The sequence below is a fragment of the Loxodonta africana genome, chromosome 23, assembly GCF_030014295.1.
Source record: "Loxodonta africana isolate mLoxAfr1 chromosome 23, mLoxAfr1.hap2, whole genome shotgun sequence".
Taxonomy (NCBI): domain Eukaryota; kingdom Metazoa; phylum Chordata; class Mammalia; order Proboscidea; family Elephantidae; genus Loxodonta; species Loxodonta africana.
In genome coordinates, this window is record NC_087364.1 from 22,165,310 (window position 1) to 22,188,292 (window position 22,983).

At 34.0% G+C, this 22,983-nt stretch overlaps 1 protein-coding gene across 1 annotated transcript in view; it reads left to right on the forward strand.

Annotated features, from left to right (window-relative positions):
- LOC100665810 (phospholipid-transporting ATPase IB) overlaps window positions 1–22,983 on the forward strand; it is a 267,082-nt gene that overhangs the window by 242,797 nt on the left and 1,302 nt on the right. Inside the window, exons 31-34 of the mRNA XM_064275196.1 lie at window positions 11,601–11,662; window positions 13,454–13,510; window positions 15,348–15,455; window positions 21,146–21,234. Coding sequence (XP_064131266.1) covers window positions 11,601–11,662; window positions 13,454–13,510; window positions 15,348–15,455; window positions 21,146–21,234 — 316 coding nt within the window. The remainder of the gene's footprint in view (window positions 1–11,600; window positions 11,663–13,453; window positions 13,511–15,347; window positions 15,456–21,145; window positions 21,235–22,983) is intronic.

Genomic DNA, 22,983 nt, shown 5'->3' on the forward strand with positions numbered 1-22,983 from the left:
TATGAATAATGGGAGTACCAGAACAAGAGGAGAGAGAGGATGAATCAGGAAAAACATTTATCGAGGAGGCTTAATCAACTCTGAGTAAGATAAATGCACCACATCCAGACACATACTAGTAAAAATACTGAAAGACAAAGAGAAAATCTTAAAAGTAGCAAGAGAAAAATGACTCAGCATGTGTAAGGGAACTCCAATAACATTAACGGCTGATTTCTTATCAGATATAATAGAGGACAGAAGAAGAAATTAAAAAAAAAAAATCTGTGTGGATCTACAACAAGTAAATACGTTGAATTAATAATTTTAAAACTTCCCACAAACAAAAATCCAGGACTAGATGTCTTCACCGGTGACTTCTACAAACATTTAAAGAAGAATTAATGCCGATTCTTCACAAACTCTTCCAAAAAACGGGAAGTGAGACAACACTTCCCAACTCACTCTATGAAGCTACTATTATCCTCATACCCAAACCAGACAAAGACATGACAAAGAAGTAAAGCTACAGACCAGTATGTCTTATGAATACAGACACAAAAATCCTCAGTGAAATACTAGCAAACTGATTATACACCATAACCTAGTGAAAATTATCCCAGGGATGCAAGGTTGATTTAACATCGAAAAAACAATTGACGTAATACATCAGATCAATATAAAAAGGATAAAATCAACATGATTATCTCAATAGTTTTAAAAAAGTATTTGACAAAATCCAATATGCTCTCATGATAAAAATACTCAAGAAAGTAAGGATATAATGGAACTTCCTCAGCCTGATAAAGGACACCTACAAAAACCCACAGTTGACATCATATTTAAATGGTGAAAGAATGAATGCTTTCCCCTTAAGATCAGGAACAAGATAAGGTGTCATTCCAGCCACTTTTAGTCACCATTATACTGGAAGTTCTAGCCAGAAAAATTGGGCAAGGAAATGAAATAAAAGTCATCCAGATTAGAGAGGAAGAAGTAAAAATCTCTATTTGCATACCACATGGCTGTGTATATATAAAATCCTGAGGAATACAGTAATATACTATGAGAGCTGATAGACAAATTAAGCAAGTGTCAGGATACAAAATCAACGCACAAGAATCAATTTTATTTCTACACAGCAGTATTATATAAATGTGCCAAGTATGCCCTTTGTGTATTGGCACAGGTTATTTCCTCATAACAGACTGGGACCTTTAGCCCCAAAAGCCCACCAGCACCAAATTCAAATTTTTACACATATAATTGTCTTTAAAAATAGCTTGAACAAGCATATTTTTAGCTATTTAGAGTCTGCCTACTTTAGAGTCTTCCCCGTGAAACAGTACCAAGCACCTGTTAGACACATATAAGATAAAACTGTAGTTATAGGAACCTCCAGCTGCTGTCCTTCAGAGGTCTCTCACTCAGAGACTTTCCTTCTTGCTGCAGAAGGACATCACCTAGGTACACATAACTCACCCCTTTTATTCTCTTTCTTGGGAGTTTCTTTGCCCACTTTACATTCTAATGGCTCCCTGTGCTGCCTCTTGCCTTGGGAAGACCTCTTGTTGTGGGGGATCGCCCCCTTCACGCGGCTGTAATGCATCGACCCCAATAAATAGCTCATGCAACACTTTTATCTCATTGGTCTGGAACTCACTATTAAATCTGAATACTAAATTAGGAAAATAATTCCATTTACAATAACATCAAACAGAATAAAATACTTCGGAATAAATTTAACAAAAGGGCAAAACCTATACTCCGAAAAGTGCAAAACATTGTTGAAAGAAATTAAAGAAGGCTTAATGAATGGAAAGACATCTCATCTCATGCTCATGTGTTGGAAGACAGTATTGTTAAAATGGCAATATGCCCCAAATTGGTCTACAGATTCAATGCAATCCCTTTCAAAATCTTCCCTGACTTCTTTGCTGCTGATCCTAAAATTCATATGAAATACAAAGAACTCAGAGGGGCCAAAAGAATCTTCAAAAAGAAAACCAAAGTTGGAGGACTCACTCCCCAATCTCAAAACTTATTATAAATCTAAAATAATCAAGACACTGTGATACTGGCCTAAGTATAGACATATAGGCTTATGAGATATAATTGAGAGTCCAGAAATAAATCTCCACGTTTACGTTCAGTTGGTATTGGACAAGGGTGCCAAGACTATTTAATGGAGAAAGAATAGTTTTTTCACCAACTGTTTCTGGGACAATTGGATGGCCAAATGCAAAAGAATGAATTTGGGCATCTACTTTACACTGAAGGAGCCTTGCTTATGGAATGGTTAAGTGCTCAGTTGCTAACCTAAAGGTCAGCAATTGACACCCACCATCTGCTCAGCAAGGGAAAGATGTGGCAGTCTGCTTCTGTAAAGATTACAGCTTTGGAAACCATATGGGACATTTCTACTCTGTCCTGTAGGGTCCCTATGAGTCGAAATTGACTCTACCGCAGTGAGTTAAAGCTACAAAAGGACCTCTGGCAGCTCGATGTTTAAGCACTGGTATGCTAACTGAAAGGTCTGCAGTTCGAACCCACCAGAGGCTCTTCGGGAGAAAAGCCCTGGTGATCTGCTCTCTTAAAGACTGTAGTTGTTGTTATGTGTCAGCCTGGGAAACCCTATAAGGAAGTTCCACTCTGCCATATAGGTCATTATAAGTCAGAATCGACTCGATAGTACACAAAAAGTTACAAAGATTTGATTTTTTTTTTTTTGAAGGTTTCTAGTTTTACGTTTAGGTCTCTGATCCTTTTGAAGTTAACATTTGTGTATGATGTGATGTAAGGGTTGAGGTTCATTTTTTACATATTGATGTCCAATTATTCCAACACCTTTTGTTGAAAAGATAATGCATTTTCTATGGAATTACCATGACATCTTTGAAAAAAAAAAAATCCGTGGAAGGTATATGTATGAATTTATACCTGGAATCTTTGCTCTGTTTCATTGATATATACGTCTATTCTTAGACCATATTGGTTTGATTACTCTCTATATAAATCTTGGAGTCAAGTAGTATAAATTCTCTAACAAAGTTTTGGCTATGCTGGGTCCTTTGAATTTTATTTTAAATTGAAAAATCAGCTTTTCAAATTCTAATAATAAAAATGCTAGGATTTAGATTTGAATTACATCTATAGATTAATTTGAGAATTGGAGAATCAACATCAACATTATTGAATCTTTCAGTCCATGAACATATTATGTCTCTCCATTTATTTAGGTGTTCTTTAATTTTTCTCAGGGATGTTTCATAGTTTTTGATGTATTTTTTTTTGCACATTTTAAAAAATATTTATCTTTTAATATTTAAATTTTGGATCCTAATGTAAATGGTATTTTTTATTTTATTGTCCAATTTTTCATTTTTATATAGAAATACAATTTATTTTTATATTGGCCTTGTATTCTATGACCTTGTTAAATTCACTAATTAGTTTTAGAAGCTGTTTTGTACTTTTATTAGGGATTGCATGTATATAGCTGTAGGATATTTTGTGTATACAACTTCCATTCCAATCTGCATGTCTTTTATTTTCTTTTTCTTGCATTAACACACGGGCTAGGACCTCCAGTATGTTAAAAAAAAAAAAAAAAAGTGGTGAGTGTGGACATATATTCATTTTTTTCTAATCTTAGGAGGAAAGTATTGATTCTTTTTGCTCTTAATTATAATGTTAGTTTTTTCATAGATGCCCTTTCTCATGTTGAGAAAGTTTCCTTTTATTTCTATTTTGTTGAAGATGTTTATCATGAATGGATTTTGGATATCAACACAGAATTTTTTTTTAATGCATCTATTAAGGTGATCTTATTTTTTCTCCTTTATTCTGTTAATATGATGAATTGAATTAATTATTTTTAAAATATTAAACCAACATTGCATTTCTGGGATAAATCTCGGTCATGATGTACTATCCTTTTAAATATGTTGTAGAATTTGATCTGCTCATATTTTGTTAAGGATTTTTGTGTCTGTGTTCACTAGGAATACTGGTTTGTACTTTTGCTATGATAGGTTTGGTTTTTGAATCAGGGTAGTATTTACTTCTTTTTTATTATTATTTTTTTATTGTGTTTTAGGTGAAAGTGAATTAGCTTCTCATTAAACAATAAATATGCATATTGTTTTGTGACATTGGTTGCCAGCCCCACAACTTGTCAACACTCTCCCCTTCTCGGCCTTGGGTTCCCCATTTCCATTCGTCCAGCTTTCCTGTACCCTCCTGCCTTCTCTTCCTTGTTCCTGGGCTGGTATACCCATTTAATCTCATATACATGTTTGAACTACATGTGTTATTGTTTGTTTTATAGGCCTGTCTAATCTTTGGCTAAGGGGTGAACCTCAGGAGTGACTTCAATTCTGGGTTAAAAGGGTGTCCAGGGGCCATACTCTCGGGGTTTCTCCAGTCTCTGTCAGACCAAAAGTCTGATCTTTTTTTGTGTGTTAGAATTTTGTTCTACATTTTTCGCCAGCTCTGTTTGGGACCTTCTATTGTGATCCCTGTCAGAATAGTTGGTGGTAGTAACCAGGCACCACCTAGTTATGCTGGCCTCAGTCTGTTGGAGGCTGTGGTAGTTGTGGTCCATTAGTCCTTTGGACTAATCTTTCCCTTACGTCTTTGGTTTTCTTCATTCTCTCTTGCTCCAGACAGGGTGGGACCAGTAGACATATCTTAGATAGCCACTCACAAACCTTTACGACTTCAGAAGCTACTCAACACAGTAGGATGTAGAACATTTTCTTCATAAACTGTTATGCCAGTTGAGCTAAATGTCCCCCAACTTACTTCTTAAATTGAATTAGGAAATATTCCCTTCTTCTCTGTTTTCTGAAAAACTTTATGTAGGATTAGAATTATTTCTTCCACAAATATTTCATAAAAAATTTTAAAATGAAGTCTAGAGTTTTCTTGGTGGGAAAGGTTTTAATTATAAATTTCATGTCTTTGCTAGATAAAGGCTATTCAGCTAGTCTATTTTTTACCGAATTCATTTTGTTCATTTGTATCTTTCAAGGAATTTGTCATTTTCACCCGAGTTATCACATTTATTGGCATAAAACCAAACCAAACCAAACCCAGTGCTGTCGAGTCAATTCCGACTCACAGCGACCGTATAGGACAGAGTAGAAATGCCCCATAGTTTCCAAGGAGCGCCTGGCGGATTCAAACTGCCGACCCTTTGGTTAGCAGCCGTAGCACTTAACCACTATGCCACCAGAGTTTCCACAGAGTGGTTTATAATATTCCTTCATTATCTATGATATCTGTACTCCCATCTACTGATATCCTCGCTTTTATTCCTGATATTGGTCATTTTTTACTTCTTTATTTTTGTCTTGATCCATGCAGCTAGAGATTTATCAGCTTTCTTCAGAGTTTCAAAAGGCGAACTTTTGATCTGATTTTATATACTCTTTGTTTTGTATGTTATTTCTACTCTTATTAGTTCCTTCTCTTAATTTGGGTTTAATTTGCTCTTCTTTTTTGAGCTTGTTGAAGTGGAAGATTAGATTACTGATTTTATAGCTTTCTTCCTTTATAGCATAGCATTTAAAGAAGATTTAAATTCTTTTAAAACTTAAAGCATGTGCCTCTACACATGTTGTATAATTTTCAATGAGTGCTGGACATTGTAATTTTATGTTACTGCATTTTTTTTTCCATATACCCTTAAATACTTGAACTTTATCTTGGCAGGCAGCCACGTTATCTAAGGCTCTACTCCATCCTTTCATGATTTGTTTTTCTGATTTCTGAAGTTGAGTCTAGAGTATATTTTATTCTAGGATTAATTCCTCTATTAAAGTGATTTTATTTTGTTCTTTCTGATTTTATTTGCCTGATTTTTTTTTTTTTTTTGCTTTCAGTTTTGAAAAAAAAAATATTATTGCTGAGTGTAGAATTCTAGGTTAATAATTCATTTTCTTCACCACTTAAAAAATGTCAGTGATTGTCTTCTGGTTTGTGTTATTTTGTTGAGAAGACTGTGGTAATTCTTATATTTGTTTCTCTTTATGTAATCTGCCTTCTATTTTTATGTCATTTAAGATTTTTCTCTTTATTAATGATTTTCAGCAATTTGATTATGATGTGTCTTGGTGTGATTTTATTTGTATTTAATGTGATTGAAGTTGCTTAAATTTCTTGGATCTGTTGGTTTATAGTTCTCAACAAATTCAAAAAAAATTTTCCCATCATTTCTTTAAATATTTTTTTCTGTATCCCTTGCTCTCATTCAAGGACTGCAACTACACATATGTTAGCCCTTGACATCATCCCGGTACTATGTTCATTTGTGCTTTCTTTGTTGTCTCCCTAGTTCGTTTTTAATTTCTTTTACTATGTCTTTAAGTTCACTGACCTTTTATTTCGCAGAGTTTCTCTTCTGCTAAGTATAATTCAGTGATATTTTCCTTTCATGTGTTTATATTTTTTGTCTCTAGAAATTCTATTTGGTTCTTTATATTTTCCATTTTCTCCTCATTGGTTTCATGTTTTCTTTCAAATCCTTGAGTATATTTTTAATACTTATAATAATTTTTTTATAATAGCTGTTTTAAAGGACTTTTCTATTAATTCCAAGAGCTATGTTATTTCTGAGTCTGTTTCTACTGCAGATTTTCTACTAGTTATTAGTCAGTTTTTTGTTTGTCTTTGTTTTTTGCCTATACACGTCTTATAATTTTCAGTGAGTGCTGGACATTGTAATTTTACGTTGCTGAATATTTTTGTTGTGTACCTTTAAATACTTAGACTTCATTTTGGCAGGCAGTCAGGTTATCTATGGATCAGTTTAATCCTTTCATGTCTTGTTTTTCTGCTTTTTTAAAGTTGATTCTAACCAAAAAACCAAGCCCCTTGCCACTGAGTCAATTCTGACTCATAGTGAACCTATAGCCTAAAGTATCCTTCATTCTAGGACTAACTTAATTCCTCTATTAAAGTGCACAAAGTTTCTTCATTTTGGCTCTTGGGAATTTGATCAATTTCCAGCATTATATTAGATCTGGCAATTGTTCAGTGTACAGTTCTCGGGTAACTGGTTTTTCCATGGTCGTTGCACTTTGCTGGCCTTGTGGGATTTCTTACTACACGTGTGCAAGGGCTTATAAGGACACTTATATGAATTTCCAAAGATCATTCTCTGCATAACTTCATAATTTCCATTACTGTGTTCTGCATATTCTTGCCACTTTAGCCTCTAAAGTCCAATCTCTGTCTCATCAACTCATCAAAAGCATTAAGCTCTCTTTCAGGTCCTCTGCTCCACACAGTAGTCCAGAAATTACCTCTAGAGCTCATGTATTTGTTTCCCTTCTCTCAGGAATCACAGTCTTGTGTTGCCTGTTATCTAATGTCTGAAAAAAAAAAAATCCATATATTTTGCCTCTTGCCTAGTTTTCTAATTGATTGTAGAAGGGGGGGAAATCCTAATACTTCTTCATTCGTGAAAGCAGAAATCCTGGTCTTGCTTATTTTTTATCACTTGATCTGTCATGGGCTGAGAAAGGTGATTGAAAGTCTTCTGCTACTCCCCTGATACTAATGCCCTGAGATAACCTTTAAACCTTACGCCAAAAATATCTTAAAATAATCTTAAAACCAAACAATAGCTTAGCTTAACTAGTAAGGAATATCTGCCTTGAGCATTGTGCTCTTTTAAGATCTATCTATATTGGATCAAACTGACAATAGCAGCTCTAAAGTTTAGATAGGAAGCTTAGGGGGTAATGGGTTTATGTTAATGAGCTGGAACAACTCAGAAAAGGAGGGTGAGAATGGTTGCACAACTTGAAGAATGTAAACAATGTCACTGAATTGAACACGTAGAAACTGTTGAATTGGTGTATGTTCTGCTGTGTACATTCTCAACAATAACAACAAATTAAATTATAAAAAAATAGAAAGTCTTCTACTATCATTTTTTCCCTTTTTTATTTATAAATTTATTTCAAAATTTATGATTTAGAAGTGTTTGTTATTTGTTTTGCCAATATTCCTGTTTTATATTCATTGGAACTTGTACAATTTGATTTCATAGTGACCTTCTTTGTGCTGTTTAATTCTTTTTGACTTTAATATCTCTTAACCTATAAAACTAATAATAATACCATGTCTCCTGCTTTTAGTCTGTATGTACATGTATCTTTTTATCTTTTATTTTTCGAACTTCCCAAATCTCTTTTTTTAGATGTGTCTCTTATATAGAGCATAGGATTGGGTTCGGTTTGACCTACGATCTAAAACTCATTTTTAAAACATAGGTTTTGTTTGAGACTTCTCATAAGATTTTGCTTTTCATTTAATTATGTGGTTGGTTTTCTTTGCTTTATTGTGTGTAGTCTTCAGATATTCAGGAAGGTTTGAATTATTGTTCTATTGGCTACTTTTATTATAAGTTTATATAAATGGTGCTCTATTTTTTTTTTATTTCTTTAGACAAGTCCATTAGTTTCCTATATGAATAATGATAAAAATCATCACACTTCTCTTCCTTCCTTCTCCCTTCCCTTTCCTCCAGCATCTCGTTATCTTGTGTATGGCATACCTTTATACTGATAAATATAATTCTATTACTTGATTCGTTATCTTTGAATGTTCTTTATTGGCTCTCAGATATTATAGATGAGACAATCGGCAAACATACTCTTCTTCCCAAGTACTTCACCTGTACCTGTACTCTCACAGATTTTATGAACGGCATCATTTCCACCTTATCTGGGCATATATTAACTATAATCAGATTGGTTATTCTAACCTCACATTTGTTCTTACCTTTTTAGTTTTAATTCTACTATTGTGTATACAACAAACGCTCACAAAGAAAAGTCTTTTTGCTATGGCTTCTTTTCCCATCATTTCTTCGTTGGCTGGTTATATTAGGGTTTTGTTGCAAAGTTCCCTGGTGAGTATTCTTCATCTGGTAAGTTTTACTGCTTTTTTCCATTCATGTGCTTTTAAACCACTTTAAAACATGTTTTATACATAAAGCATTAGTTTATAGTATAATGAATAATAACCACACAAATCATGAAATAGAATGTTCTGCCTTTTTTCTTACACTTCCCTTTTATTGATGCTTTCTTTGCCTACTGACTTTACGTTATTCTTCATGGAATTCTTTAGGTTGTTTTGTCCCAGCCGTTTGTGGAGGCTCCTTCGTGGAATGCACCTTTGCTGGTGTTTCCTGAAATCTGCAGCCAGCTTGGTATTTACTCCAGACTGCGGAGCCTTCACTATCACTTACCCAGCACAGCTTCTGCGCTGACCTTCTCTGCTTGGACTCCGTCATTAGCTTCCTGAATCTGTGGACTATTTGCTTCCTAATTTCCCTGAACATGGCGTGCTGGTGCCACAGTGGTTAAGAGTGTGGCTGCTAACCAAAAGGCTGGCAGTTCAAAGCCACCAGCCTCTCCTTAGAAACCGTTTGGGGCAGTTCTACTGTGTCCTATAGGGTTGCTATGAGTCAGGATCAACTCAATGGCAATGGGCTTGTTTTTTGTTTTTTGTTTTTTTTCCCTGAACATGGATTTTGTGGAGGTTTTCTATGTTTCCATAGCTGATTTCGTATAATGTCCAGAAAGAATGGAATTTCCGTTTTACACCACCATGTTCTGCTGAAAGTTTCCCCTCCTTCCCAATAGAGCTTGTTATTTTTCTCTCTCCTTTTGAATACATATCTGGGTGCTATAACCAAGTATTACCTTCTTATGCAGTAGTTTTCTTTCCCTTCTTAATTAATTACAAGGTTGTGCTCGTCTATGCAATCATCCCACTTCCAATATATCTCACTATGTTTAGGTGTATGCACAGTCCAGACCCATGATTGTCACTCTGCTGGCTGGTCTAACCCAACCCACAGATTTACCTATAGTTCCCTTCAGTCAGATGCCCTGAATATACCAGTGTGTATATTTAGGCTTTAGGAAAGGGAATAAGCCTTAAGTATTTTCATGAGGCATAAGTCTGTCAGGAAATAACAATAAATGATCATCAGGCACATGGGCATATTATCCAAACTGGTATTAAGGCCAGGAATTTGCATTCCAAAATTTCTTTCAATCAGGACCAGAGACCACCAATTTATATTTGAGAATTTAAACAATGAAAAATAATCTGAAGAAATATTCCTTATCTTGAGATCACATTGACTCATCAAATAGAATGAAATTCGTAAGTTTTATAGCAGATTTAGCAATAGCTGAAGAGAATTATGAAATTGTATTATAATTTCCAGTTTTTTGTTAGGCTCATTATTTTAGTAATACTGGAAAAGGGATAACATGGTAAATGTGAAAAGCAAGTCCTTATTTCCCACTGTTGTTAGTATCATCACTAATTGGACTATTTGAACGTTCAATTTATGGTCAGATGGTTTAGTTGCTTGTGAAACTAAGTTTAATAATCACTCATGTACTCCTTGCAGTTTATTTATTTGTTGATTCACATATCTTTGGAGAGAGTTGAGATGGGGAAAATGTCACTATTGTGAAAAAGAAAGCCTTGTTGTCAGTGACAGAGCAGTTTAGAACTATGGCTAATAACTGATAATTTTTTTGGTGATGAATAAGAACAAAGTAGGAGGGCTTACACTTCCTGATCTCAAACTTATTGTACAGCCACAGTTAATCAAAACAGCCTAGTACTGGTTCAATGACAGGCACACAAACCAATGGAATAGAATTGAGAACCCAGAAGTAAATCCATCTGTCTCTGGGCAGCTGATCTTTGACAAAGAGCTGAAGTTCATTAAATGGGGGAAGAATAAATGATGCTGGCAGAACTGGATATCCATTTGCAGAAAAGTGAAACATGCTCCATACCTCACACCATGCATAAAAACTAACTTAAAAATGGATCAATGACCTAAATGTTAAAGCTAAAACTATAAATTCCTGGAAGATAACACAGGAACAAAACTAGGGGAACTAATTTTTGGCATAAATACTCTATCAAACACAACAACTAAAAATGCATGAACAACAGAAGATAAATAAATTTGGGACCTCCTAAGATCAAATACTTATGCTCATCAAAAGGTTTTACCAAAAGCGTAAAAAGAGAACCTACAGGCTGTGAAAAAAATCTTTGGCAATGATATACTGGACAAACGATCCAGTCAAAAAATGGGCAAATGACATGAATAAATGCTTCACCAAAGAGGACATTCACGCAGCTAACAAACAAATGAAAAGAGATCACCTTTCAGCCAAATAATAGGTTGACTTTTAAAATAAACAATATCACCCAACAGTAATGTGCTTCCTTAAACAATAAACTATATGAAACCAAACAGTCAATATTTAACCCCAAAGCAAAGATAAGAAGGCAAGGAGGGGCAGGAAAGCTAGATCAATGGAAACAGAAGAGAATGGAAATAATGAGAATGCTGACACATTGTGAAAATTGTAACCAATGTCAGGGAAAAAGCTGTATAAAAAAAAATGGGAACCTAATTTGCTGTGCAAACTTTCACCTAAAACACAATAAAATATTTAAAAATGTGTTTTTGGTGAACAGTATAGGTTCGTTGGTAAAAATAAATTCCAGATCTCTCTTTCAGACTCTGTAAAGTTAAAATTGATTTTTTCACTTTTCAGATATGGTCTTACAAGGTGGTCACACTACAGACTATTTGTTTCTTGGGAATTTTATTTATACGGTAAGCTCATTCACAGGAATTAAACCAATTTTCATGGTTTTTATTTAAAAATAAAGTATTAAAAGATAGTATCCCATGAATTTTAAGTCTTTCTTGCACTCTAATACTTTTCTCCAGAAGAAACTATTGTGGCAGTATAGCAGTTTCTTATACATATTTCTACAGTATAGTTGTTTCCAGAAGTGTAAAATGCATGCATAAATTGATCTTGTGGAATCTAAATCTCCTAAGGTTTACAAAATAATAAAAAATAGGAAAGCCAACAATAAAAAAATTATACAAAATAATTCACCATAGCAACTAAAGAAGAAAAGGGGAGTAGACCAATGCTAAAAACCTTAAAATGTGATGTTCAAGGAGTAAAACAAGGAGAGTTGGCAGGCTCAGGATGGTAAGACCACTAACCCAACGTTCCTGACATGCTGATTCCAAAGTTAGTGAGTTGGAAGGAAAGATAGACCTTATGGAAGAACTGAGTAAACCTCCAGTAAGGTGGAGTCAACTTTGGAGCTTTTAGGGAATTTTAAAAAGTCAGTAGAACAAAAAGCACAGTGTGCACTATGCAAGGAAGGCTCAGGGCAGTGGCAAGGATGAACTTGGAGAGGTAAGTACGGATTAGCTGCTGGGGACTTTAAGGTAAAGGGTTTTGGAATAGCTTAGAAGAGATAATGAAGGCTTTCTAGAATGCTGATACTGGAAATAGAGAAGTAGACATAATCAAAGACTACTTCAAAAGTAGAAATTTAAACACTCATTTTAGCAATTATCTGTTGCTGCATAAGAACTCACTTTGCAACAAAATCAAACTCAATAAAACACTGAAAGGTTTTTCTTTGAGATTAGGAATCAGACAAGCCTGCTCAGTATTCCCACCTCTCTTCAATATTGTAGTGGAGTTACAAATCAGTGCAGCCAGACAAGAAGAAATAATAAGTATAAGCTTTGGAAAGGGAAAAGTCTGTTTCAAATCACAGATGATATGAGTGTATACATAGAAAATACAAAAAAATCTACAGATAAAATATTAGAATTAATAAAAGAGGTTGGCAGTTTACTGAATGCTGATGAGTGTTTTACAATCAATTCTATTTCTATATACCAGTAACAAATATTTAGAAAACAAAAACATTTAATGAAATTATTTTACAATGGCATCAAACATATGAAAGACATATGAGTAACTCTAACAAATGATGTTCAAGGCCTCTTTGAAAAAAATTGTCAAACTTTATTGGACACATTAAGAACATTTAAATAGAGAAATATACCATGTTCGTTGACTAGAAAACTCAATACTATAAGGAAGTCAATTCTCCCCAGATTAATCACAATCAATACCCCAAAGGTTTGATGAGCTCTTTCTAAAATGTATATAAAAAATTAGAAATGAAAAAGGCCGATTTAGAAATAAAAAAACACTTAGATTTATAATGGTTTCAATCTACCTTGCCTAATTGTGTTTTTTTCACAATAGCACTCAGATTTCTAGGTAGAATCAAATCTTCTATGCTATTTGCAAAAGAAGTAAATATAAGAGTTTATTACACAAGTGTGTGATTTTAGTGATATGTTAAAGGGCTTTTCAACATACAGCATTTATTGAAAACCACTGCATGTTCCCCAGAACAAAAACCTACAAAATACTTAGCACCCCTGATAATCGCAAAATTCAACAGACATGGAGGGAACTGGGGTGGAGGATCAGGAAGGGAGTGGGGAGACGTGGATTCTAATGGAAAATTTTAACGCATTTTTCCAATCTCTTTCTCCTTCTCATTTCACCTCGCATAGTATGCAGTTGTTACTGTTTGTCTGAAAGCTGGTTTGGAGACCTTGTCTTGGACTCTAGTAAGTATTCTCCAGGATTTCTGCTCAATCCAGTATAGTTGTTTGTATACTATGATGTACTTTTAAGCCTTAGGAAAATGATAAGCAGTTTTCTAGTCTCCATATTTTACTTTTTTGTTTGTTTTCCACAGTCGAGTGATTATTTAAACTGTACCAAGATATATTAACCATCTAATGTCTTACATTTGAAGTAGATTCAACTTAGCATGCCATTGAGACCTTTAATTTATTAGTATTATTAATATCCAAGTATAGAATCATAATAGAAAAATTAACAAATATCAAAAAAGAAGGAAATACATATTGCCCATACCTTTTAATTTCAATGACAATGACATTTTGGCTTCTGCTTTTTCAGTCTTTATTCTATGTACGTGTATATGTTTTTCACAAAGAAAGGATCATAATGTACCTAACATTTTGTAACTTGTCTCTTCATTGTAGTAATAGATCTTAGCATTATTCCATGTCTTTAATTTTTATGTCTAATTTAATGACTACAATATCCCATCACACAGATATTTATTATTTACACTATTTTAGAACATTTGTGTTAATTTTTGTTGTTATAAACTATATATATCCAGTAGTGTTTTGAACATATATGTACTTGTGTTTTTACAGATGTAGGTGATAATTTCCTTAGGATATTATTAGAAGTGAACTTCTGGTCAATTAGGCAGAATTTTAAGTCTTTTTAAATGAAATTACCAATAATTTAAATGAGTATATGACTTATAAACAGATATCAACAAATACTTTAGAGAAACAGATTTTTTCTCAATAAGTTTGTTGATCAGATATGATTAAGTAATGAGCAGTAGCTGATAGGATAAGGGCACTTTGGCTCTCAAGCAATCATCTAGTGTAGCTGGGTAGTACAAATGGTTTGTGCTCTACTGCTAACCTAGAGGTTGGCGGTTTGAACCCACCCAGTGGTACCACAGAAGAAAAGTCCCGGTGATCTCATTCTGTTTTAGTTACACCCAAGAAAACCTTATGGAGCTCAGTTCTACTCTGTGACACATGGGCTCACCATGAGTTGGAATTGACTTGATGGCAACTACCAAGAACAAGCTACTCACCTTATTGTATATAAACAATAAATTAGAGACCAACAGAGTGGTGCACCTAGCCAAGTTCAGAACATAGGTCTTCTATTCATTTCCCTTTCTCTGCTAACACAAACTGTACAAAGCAATAGGTTACATAAACAGAAGGGTCTAACCTCTTTAGTATTTACCATTATAAACTTATCCCAAGTTTCCACACCAAGACATGGACACTGATCTTCCAGCTAACAGTCTCTACTAGAATTGCATACATAGTTGATATGCAGATGATCCTTCCAGTATCAACCAATCTAAGAATCAGAACTTCTGTCATTAACCCAGAACTATTTCCACAGAACAAGTATGATAGAGTCAAATTCTTATCCCTATTAATGATTTATGTTCAACTTTTTATCCTGAAGAAAGCTTTATTAATAAGTAGATAAAAGCAGATAACCTCATTACATAACCCAAAAGTTGTGTGAATCCCTTCTGATCAGGAGCTGACTACTTTTCACTGAAGAAACTGAAGGACACTTGGCTTGGAGTGACCCAAGTACTGTCGATTTAGATACTTTGAATGGTCCCTTGAGTCCAAAGCCAAATATTCTGAGAAAGATATTAGAAAGGAAGTCTCAATTATCAAGCAATTAAAAATCTATCCATACCTTCATATAAGAACATATGACCTGGACAAATGTATTTCATTAGTTGATAGAGTTAAAAATTTTTTCCTTTTTAATAAAAAAGACTGAAGTGTTTCTATGATATCCTTCTTTCTACAGTTTAGTCATTTGGCAATTTGGGGAAGCATAATAATCTGGATGGCATTTTTTGCAGTATACTGTTACTTCTGGCCCACCATTCCTGTCGCTCCAGATATGAGAGGACAGGTTAGTTCCATTAACTGCATTGGTGAGTGTGCCATTCATTTCTCATGGAAGCTTATATTTTTTAACAGTAAAAGCTGATGTTACCCACTTTCAAAATAATTTGGGAAGGAAAGATAAAAAGCAATGCAATGAGAAGTGATTGCTGATCCAACTAATTTCTTGTTCAACTTTTAGTTAAAATAGAAATTACTTTATCCAAAATCTCATTACTTCAAACTATCTGCATTAACCAAACTTTCCACAATTTATACCTTTTGTGTATAACTGATAAAAGTTGTAATTTCCAAAGCATCTGGAAAAGCTAATGTTGTAATTATATTTTTCATGTAATATGCTATGTGTTCAAATTGTTTGATATGTAGTGATCCATGCATGGTAAATAAGAAAAAAAAATTTATTTAAAATGTTTAGCTAACCAGAGTAGTCATTCCTAAGTATTCCAGATATAATGCATTCTATAAGTTTCTAAATGTTTTAAAGTTACGTAGAAGCTGTTATTTCACTTATGTTAAACCTCAGAGGCTACATTTTTTAAAGATTTTTACACTTATTTAAAGATTTTTAAATCTACTTTGTCTATGCCTATTGTGGGGGATTAGACCCTTAATGCTTAAAAAATGGGTCAAAAAATTCCAATGTATTAGGACTAGAAGTAACTTTAGTCCAAGTTCAATTAGTTAACAAACGAAGAAATGCAAGACCAGAGTTCCCCAGCTCAATCCCTGTGGTCTGTTCACGGTACATCAGTCTTCTACACCCTCTGACTTTCTCAGTAGAGATGAGATTCCTGTATCAATCATGACCAAGTGGCTAGTATTGGAATAACCTGACAAAAACAGCCATAAAAACTGAAGAAAATATAAGAAAATAACTGTTTTAAGGCATTGTCAAGAAACCAACAGAGATAGTCCTTGAAGGAAAGGGGGCGCCATGTCATCCTGGACATCCATCCTAAGGATATTTCTCAGCTTGCAGTGCAAGCGCTCAGAGTCCAAAATAATGCAGTGATTTTACTGGACCAAGCAGTTAGAGTTCAGAGTCCTAGGCTGCTAAAACCCCCTCAATTCCTGGACTGACTCTTAAACACTGCATATGCAAGGTGAGACTTTAAGAAACCCAGTATGAAACAGATGGCAAGCTGAGGACTGAGTAGAAATTTAGCACCCACCCAATGCTGGAGGGATAGAAGTTGAAGTCAAGTCTTGCCAAGTTAGAGTAGCCTTGGCAAGAATCCAGGGTTTTCTTGAGACCCCAGAAAATTCATGTCCAAAAGTAAAATCCTCAAATTAGGAGAAAATATAACACCCTGGGAAAAAGTTCCATGGCTGTTATAAAAGGCAAAACAAATCATGACTAACAAAGCTTCAGACCACCCTTGACACACAATCACAGTCTTTCCCCGGTATTATATCTGCCTGCTTTAAAAAATCCTTAAAATTCTTTGGAGAAAGAAAACACTAATCAATACCTCTACGATTTTCATTTACAATGTTAGAAATCCAGTTAGAATTATGAAACACACTATAAAAATAACTGATAGCCTGGAAAACCAATTGAAAACAAATAGTGATAAACCCACAAGGGATTAATAGAAGATTAGAAATTACAGAAGAAAAAAAGTGAATCAAAGACAGGAAAACAGAAAATGCAAAGAGAAGAAATGAACTTCTGATGCATACATGGAACATGGATGATCCCTGAAAACATTGTGATGAGTGAAATAAGTCAGTTGGAAAAGAACATACACTGTATAATTTCACTTACATGAAATAATCATATATATGGAAACTAAAGATTATTAACGGTTCCCAGAGGTGGGAGGGAGGGGGAAAGGAAGAGTTTTTGTTTGGAGGACATTGGGATTATTCCGCAATGATAGTGGAATAGTTTGGAGAAGTGATAATGATGGCACAACATGAAAAATGTCATCAATATCATGGTATTGTAAATGTGAAAGTTGTTTTACTGGTGAATGTTTTGGTGTGTATATTTTCACAATAAAAAAAGAAACAGAGAGAGAAAAAAGTAAAACAAGTAAACAAATAAAAAGCAGCATCACTAAGCCTTGTGACAAGATTAATTAGCCTTTTATATGCATAATTGTGTCCACAAACACAAAGGAAAAGAGACAAAGGTGGGGACACAAAAAAATATTTGAAGATATGATTGCTTAAAATTTTCCAAATTTGACAAAGCTTGACATTTCCAGGAAGCTCTATGAATCTCAAGCACAAAAACATGAATAAAATCACACAACCATACACCAAGACCAATGGTATTTATCCCAGGAACGAGTGGTTGGTTTAACCTCTGAAAATCAATTGAGATAATGCATTGTATTTAATAGAATAAAGGAAAAAAACCACATGATCATCTCAATAGATGCAGAAAAAACATTTGACAAAATCTAACACACTTTAAAAAAAAAAAAAAACCTCAAGAAACTAGGGATAAAAAGTAAGTTACTCAACTTGAAACCCTTATAGTTAACATCATATTTAATACAGAAAGATGAAGTGCTTCCCACCTCAGATCAGGAAGAAGACAAGAATGTCTACCCTCACTAGTTCTTCTAAAAATTTTATTGGAGGTCCTAGACAGGGAAAATAGGCAAGAAAACAAAATAAAAGGCATTCAAATAGGAATGGGAGAACTTAAACTATCTTTATTCACGAATAACGTGACCTTGTATGTAAAAAATCATAAGGAATTAACTAATGATTAGAAGTAATAAACCAGCTCATTAATGTATCAAGATGTAAGATCAATATGCAAAACTCAGTTGTATTTCTATACACTAGCAATGAACAATCTGAAAATGAAACTGAGTGAAGAATCTCATTTATTATAGTAAAAAAGAATAAAATACAAGGGAGCAAATTTAATAAAAGAAGTGCAAGACTTGCACATGAAAAGTATAAAATATTGTTGAAAGAAATTGAGGAAATCTGAATGAATGGAAAAACATCTCATATTCATAAATCAGAAGACTTAACATTGTTAAGTAGCAATACTCCCAAATTGATATACAAATTCAATAAAATTCCTTTAAAAATCTCAGCTTTCCCCCCCCAGAAATTGGCAAGCTGATCCTAAAATTTATACAAAAATGCAAAGGATACAAATAGCCAAAACCACCTTGAAAATGAATAGCAAGTTTCTGATCTCAAAACTTTCAAAAAGCTACAATAATCAAGACAACATGGCACAGACATAAGGATAGGCAGATAAATTAATGGATTAGACTTGAAAGGTTAGACATCAACTCTTACATTTCTGGTCAGTTGATTTTTTTTTAATTATATTTATTTCGTTATGTGGTCAGTTGATTTTCAACGAGGTGCCAAAACAATTCAGTGGGGTAAGAATTTTCAAAAAATGGTGCTGGAATAACTGGATATTCACATTTAAGAATAAATTTGGACACCTACCTCACACTAAACAGAAAAAAGTAGCTAAAAAATGGATCACAGAACTAAATGTAAAAACTATAACAATAAACTTCTTAGAAGAAATATAGGAGTATAGTTTTATAACCTGGGTTAGGAAAAGCTTTCTTAGATATGGCATGAAAATATTATCACACAAGTGAAAATACAACCCACAAAATGGTATAAGATATTTGAAAATTATGTGTCTGACAAGAAACTTGTATCCAGAAGATAAAGAACTCTTAAACCAAAACCAAACCAAAACCAAACCAAAACCAAACCAAAACCAAACCAAACCCATTACTGCTGAATTGATTCTGACTCATAGTGACCCTATAGGACAGAACAGAACTGCCTACAGGGTTTTCGAGAAGTGGATAGTGGATTCAAACTGGCGACCTTTTGGTTATCAGCCAAGCTCTTCAACTCAATAAAAAAAAGACAAATGACCCAATTAACTAATGAACAAAAGATTTAAATAGATATTTTTCAATGAATAAACACATGAAAATATTCTTGACCTCATTATTTTACACCAATGCTGGTAGCAGCAACTCATAATAGCCAGAAGTGGAAACAACCCAAACGTCCATACACTGATGCATAGGTAAATAAAATGTGATATACCTATACAAGAGAATGTTATTCATCAATAAAAGACATACATTCTACAACATGGATAAATCTTGAAAACATAAGCTAACTGAAAGAAGTAAACCAATCACAAAAGACCATGCATTGTATTTTTTATGTGAAATGTCTAGAATTAGAAAATATGCCTAGAGACAGAATGGTTGCCTGAGGTGGGATGGGGAAGAAGTAACTGTGAATGAGTGCTAATGTCTACAGAATTTCTTTTTAGGGTGCTGAAAATGATCTAAACTTAGATCGTCGTGATGATCGCACAATTCTTTGAAAATACTAAAGGCTATTATATTGAACACCTTATATGAATGAATTATTTGGTATATAAACTATGTCTCAATGAGACTGTAAATAAAAATGACACAGATGCACATTATAGTCAAACTGCTTAAAATTACTGATAAAAAATAAACAGCCAGAGAAAAAGGACACATTACAAAGGAACAAAAAATCAGGATGACAGCAGACTTCTCACTGGAAACACTGACAGTGAGAAAACAGTGGAGCAACATCTTTAAAACTCTGAAAGGAAAAAAAAAAAAATCAACTTAGAATTTTATATCCTGTAAAAACATCTTTTGAAATCAAATGTGAAACAAAATATTTTTCAGAAATGTAAAATACATGAAAACCTTAATCATCAACCAGTTTTTTTTCTGTGAGAAATGTTAAAGGAAATCCTTCAGATAGAAGAATAATCATACCAAATAGAAATCTTGATATACACACACATAAAAAGAGCACCAGAAATGGCAACTATGAGGGCAAATATAAAAGGCTTCTTTTTAAAAAAAAGTTTATATTAAAATTTCTTTAAAATATGAACTATTTAAAGTAAAAATTAAAATGTGCATAGGCAGTCCCTGGATTACGAACAAGTTCCATTCCTAGGTCTGTCTTTAAGTCAAATTTGTATGTAAGCTGGAACAGGTATGGTTCATATCTAACGTCAGTTAGTCAAATATTTGTCTTAGTATATTGTATACAGTGTGCCTTTCTGTCACAAAAAACAGTAAGGAAACACATCCAGATACACTAAAACATCTTGAATATAATACAGTAATAATAATAATAATGTTTTCATGTGTGTTGCAAAGTGTCACCTGTTTGTTACTACGAATCATTGTATGTACCTCAAATTTTTAATGTAATAGGCTTTACAGGGGTTGGTTCTTAACTACGAGTTGGATATAAGCCAAATGCTTGTAACCCGGGGACTCCCTGTATTAGAATTAAAATGTATGACAACGATAGTCCATAAACCAGGAGGGAGGAATGAGTCAACAGCTTTAGCTTCCACATTAAGAAAGAAAAGCAAATGAAACTGAAACTAAGCAGCAAGGAAATAATAAAGATCAAACTAAAAAGTTATAAAATGGTCAACATATTTATTTGATTTGTTTGTAGAATATACTATCAAATTAAGTTAGAAATACTATATTTAGGTTATATGTACCTATGTCTATTTAGTAGTTCCACATTCATAGGAGTGGCTCTGTATCTGTCATTTCCCGGTTTTGGTGGATGGGGGAAAACTGACAGCTGTCCTTGGTACCCAATATTGACAAACTGAAAGCTTCTTATTTAATACTTTTCATGTCTGTCTCTTTGCAGATCAATATGGTCCTGGTTTGTCCACATTTCTGGCTGGGTTTATTCCTTGTCCCCTCTGTTTGCCTGATTCAAAATCTACTTTGGAAATCGTAAGTTGAAAAATAAGGTGGTAACTAAAAAATACGTTTTCATTCTGAACTACACTTTTCTAATTATGTCTTTCAAATTAAACTGAGTGCCACCTTATGATACTTAATACCACAAGGTTTTTGAAAGAAAATAAATGCCTTCTGTTTTTTCTTTTTTTTCCCACTGGGGATTTACCAGTGGTCAATTTAGAGAAGAAAGATGGAGTCAAAATGCATGGAAGAGTGTATGAAATTTGATACTGCTGGTACCTAGTTCAGAAATCCTGGTGGTGTCGTGGTTAAGAACTATGGCTGCTAAAGTTTGGCAATTTGAATCCACCAGGTACTCTTTGGAAACTGTATTTTGCAGTTCCACTCTGTCCTACAGGGTCAGTATGAGTCAGAGTCTACTCAACGGCAACAGGTTTTATTACCTAGTTCATGATTGTTTCTGAAAACAGGCCCATTTCTTCATTCTTTAGAAGTGTGACTTATGTAACTTGTATCTACTAATTACAGGAGCCAAAATCTGATATCAGAGATATCAGATTAAAAAGTCATAATAAAGTAATAAAAAGGAGAGAGAGATTCAAATAAGAAAAAAAATTCTTCACTTTTTCACAAAATTTGAAGTAAGAGTCAATATAGTTCTCCCAGGATATTTAACTATTATAGAATCACAATATTTTTTTTCCAACTCTAGCAGAAGAAAACCATTAAAGTGGTGGAAATACCTGAAATATTTCTCTCTGTGTCACCGTGTGTGTGATCTTTTCAGTAATTCCACCTGCAATAAGAATTTTCTTCACACCACAGAATATAGTAAACCTTTGAAGAACACTTCATATTGGTATTAGCTTGTCAACCAAAGTTAGCAATGGGAGGTGGGAAACAGTACTGATAAGTTTGTAATATCTATATTTATTCATATTATCCTGAAAGTGGACATAAGTTTTCAGGGGGCAGTTGTTAGGTGCCATCTAGTCATTTCTAACTCATAATGATCCTGTGCAAAACAGAACGAAGCACTGCCTAATCCTGCATCTTCCTCACAAACATTGTGATGTTTGAGACCATTGTTGCAGCCACTGTATCAATGCATTTTCTTGAGGGTCTCTTTTTCACTGACCCTCTACTTTACCAAGAATAATGTCCTTCTCTGGGGGCTGGTCCCTCCTAATAACATGTCCAAAGTATGTGAGACAAAGTCTCATCATCCGTGCTTCTAAAGTGCATTCTGGCTGTATTTCTTCCAAGACAGATTTGTTCATTCTTTTGGCAGTCTATGGTATACTCGGTATTCTGCATCAACACCATAATTCAAAGGCGACAATTCTTCTTTGGTCTTCCTTATTCATTGCCCACCTTTCGCATGCATACGGCCCATGGCTTGGGTCAGATGCATCTTAGTCCTCAAACTGACATCTTTAACATTTTAAAGAAGTCTTTTGCAGCAGATTTGTCCCCATGCAATACGTCATCTGATTTTTTGACTGCTGCTTCCATGGGCATTGACTGTGGATCCAAGTAAAATGAAATCCTTGACAGCTTCAGCATTTTCTCCAATTATCATGATGCTGCTTATAGGTCCAATTGTGAGGATATTTGTTTTCTTTATGTTGAGGTGTAATCCATAATGAAGGCTGTAGTGTTTGATCTTCATCAGTTACGTGCTTCAAGTCTTCTTCACTTTCAGCAAGCAAGGTTGTGTCATCTGCATATCGCAGGTTTTTAATGGGTTTTCCTTTAATCCTGATGCTCTTTTCTTCA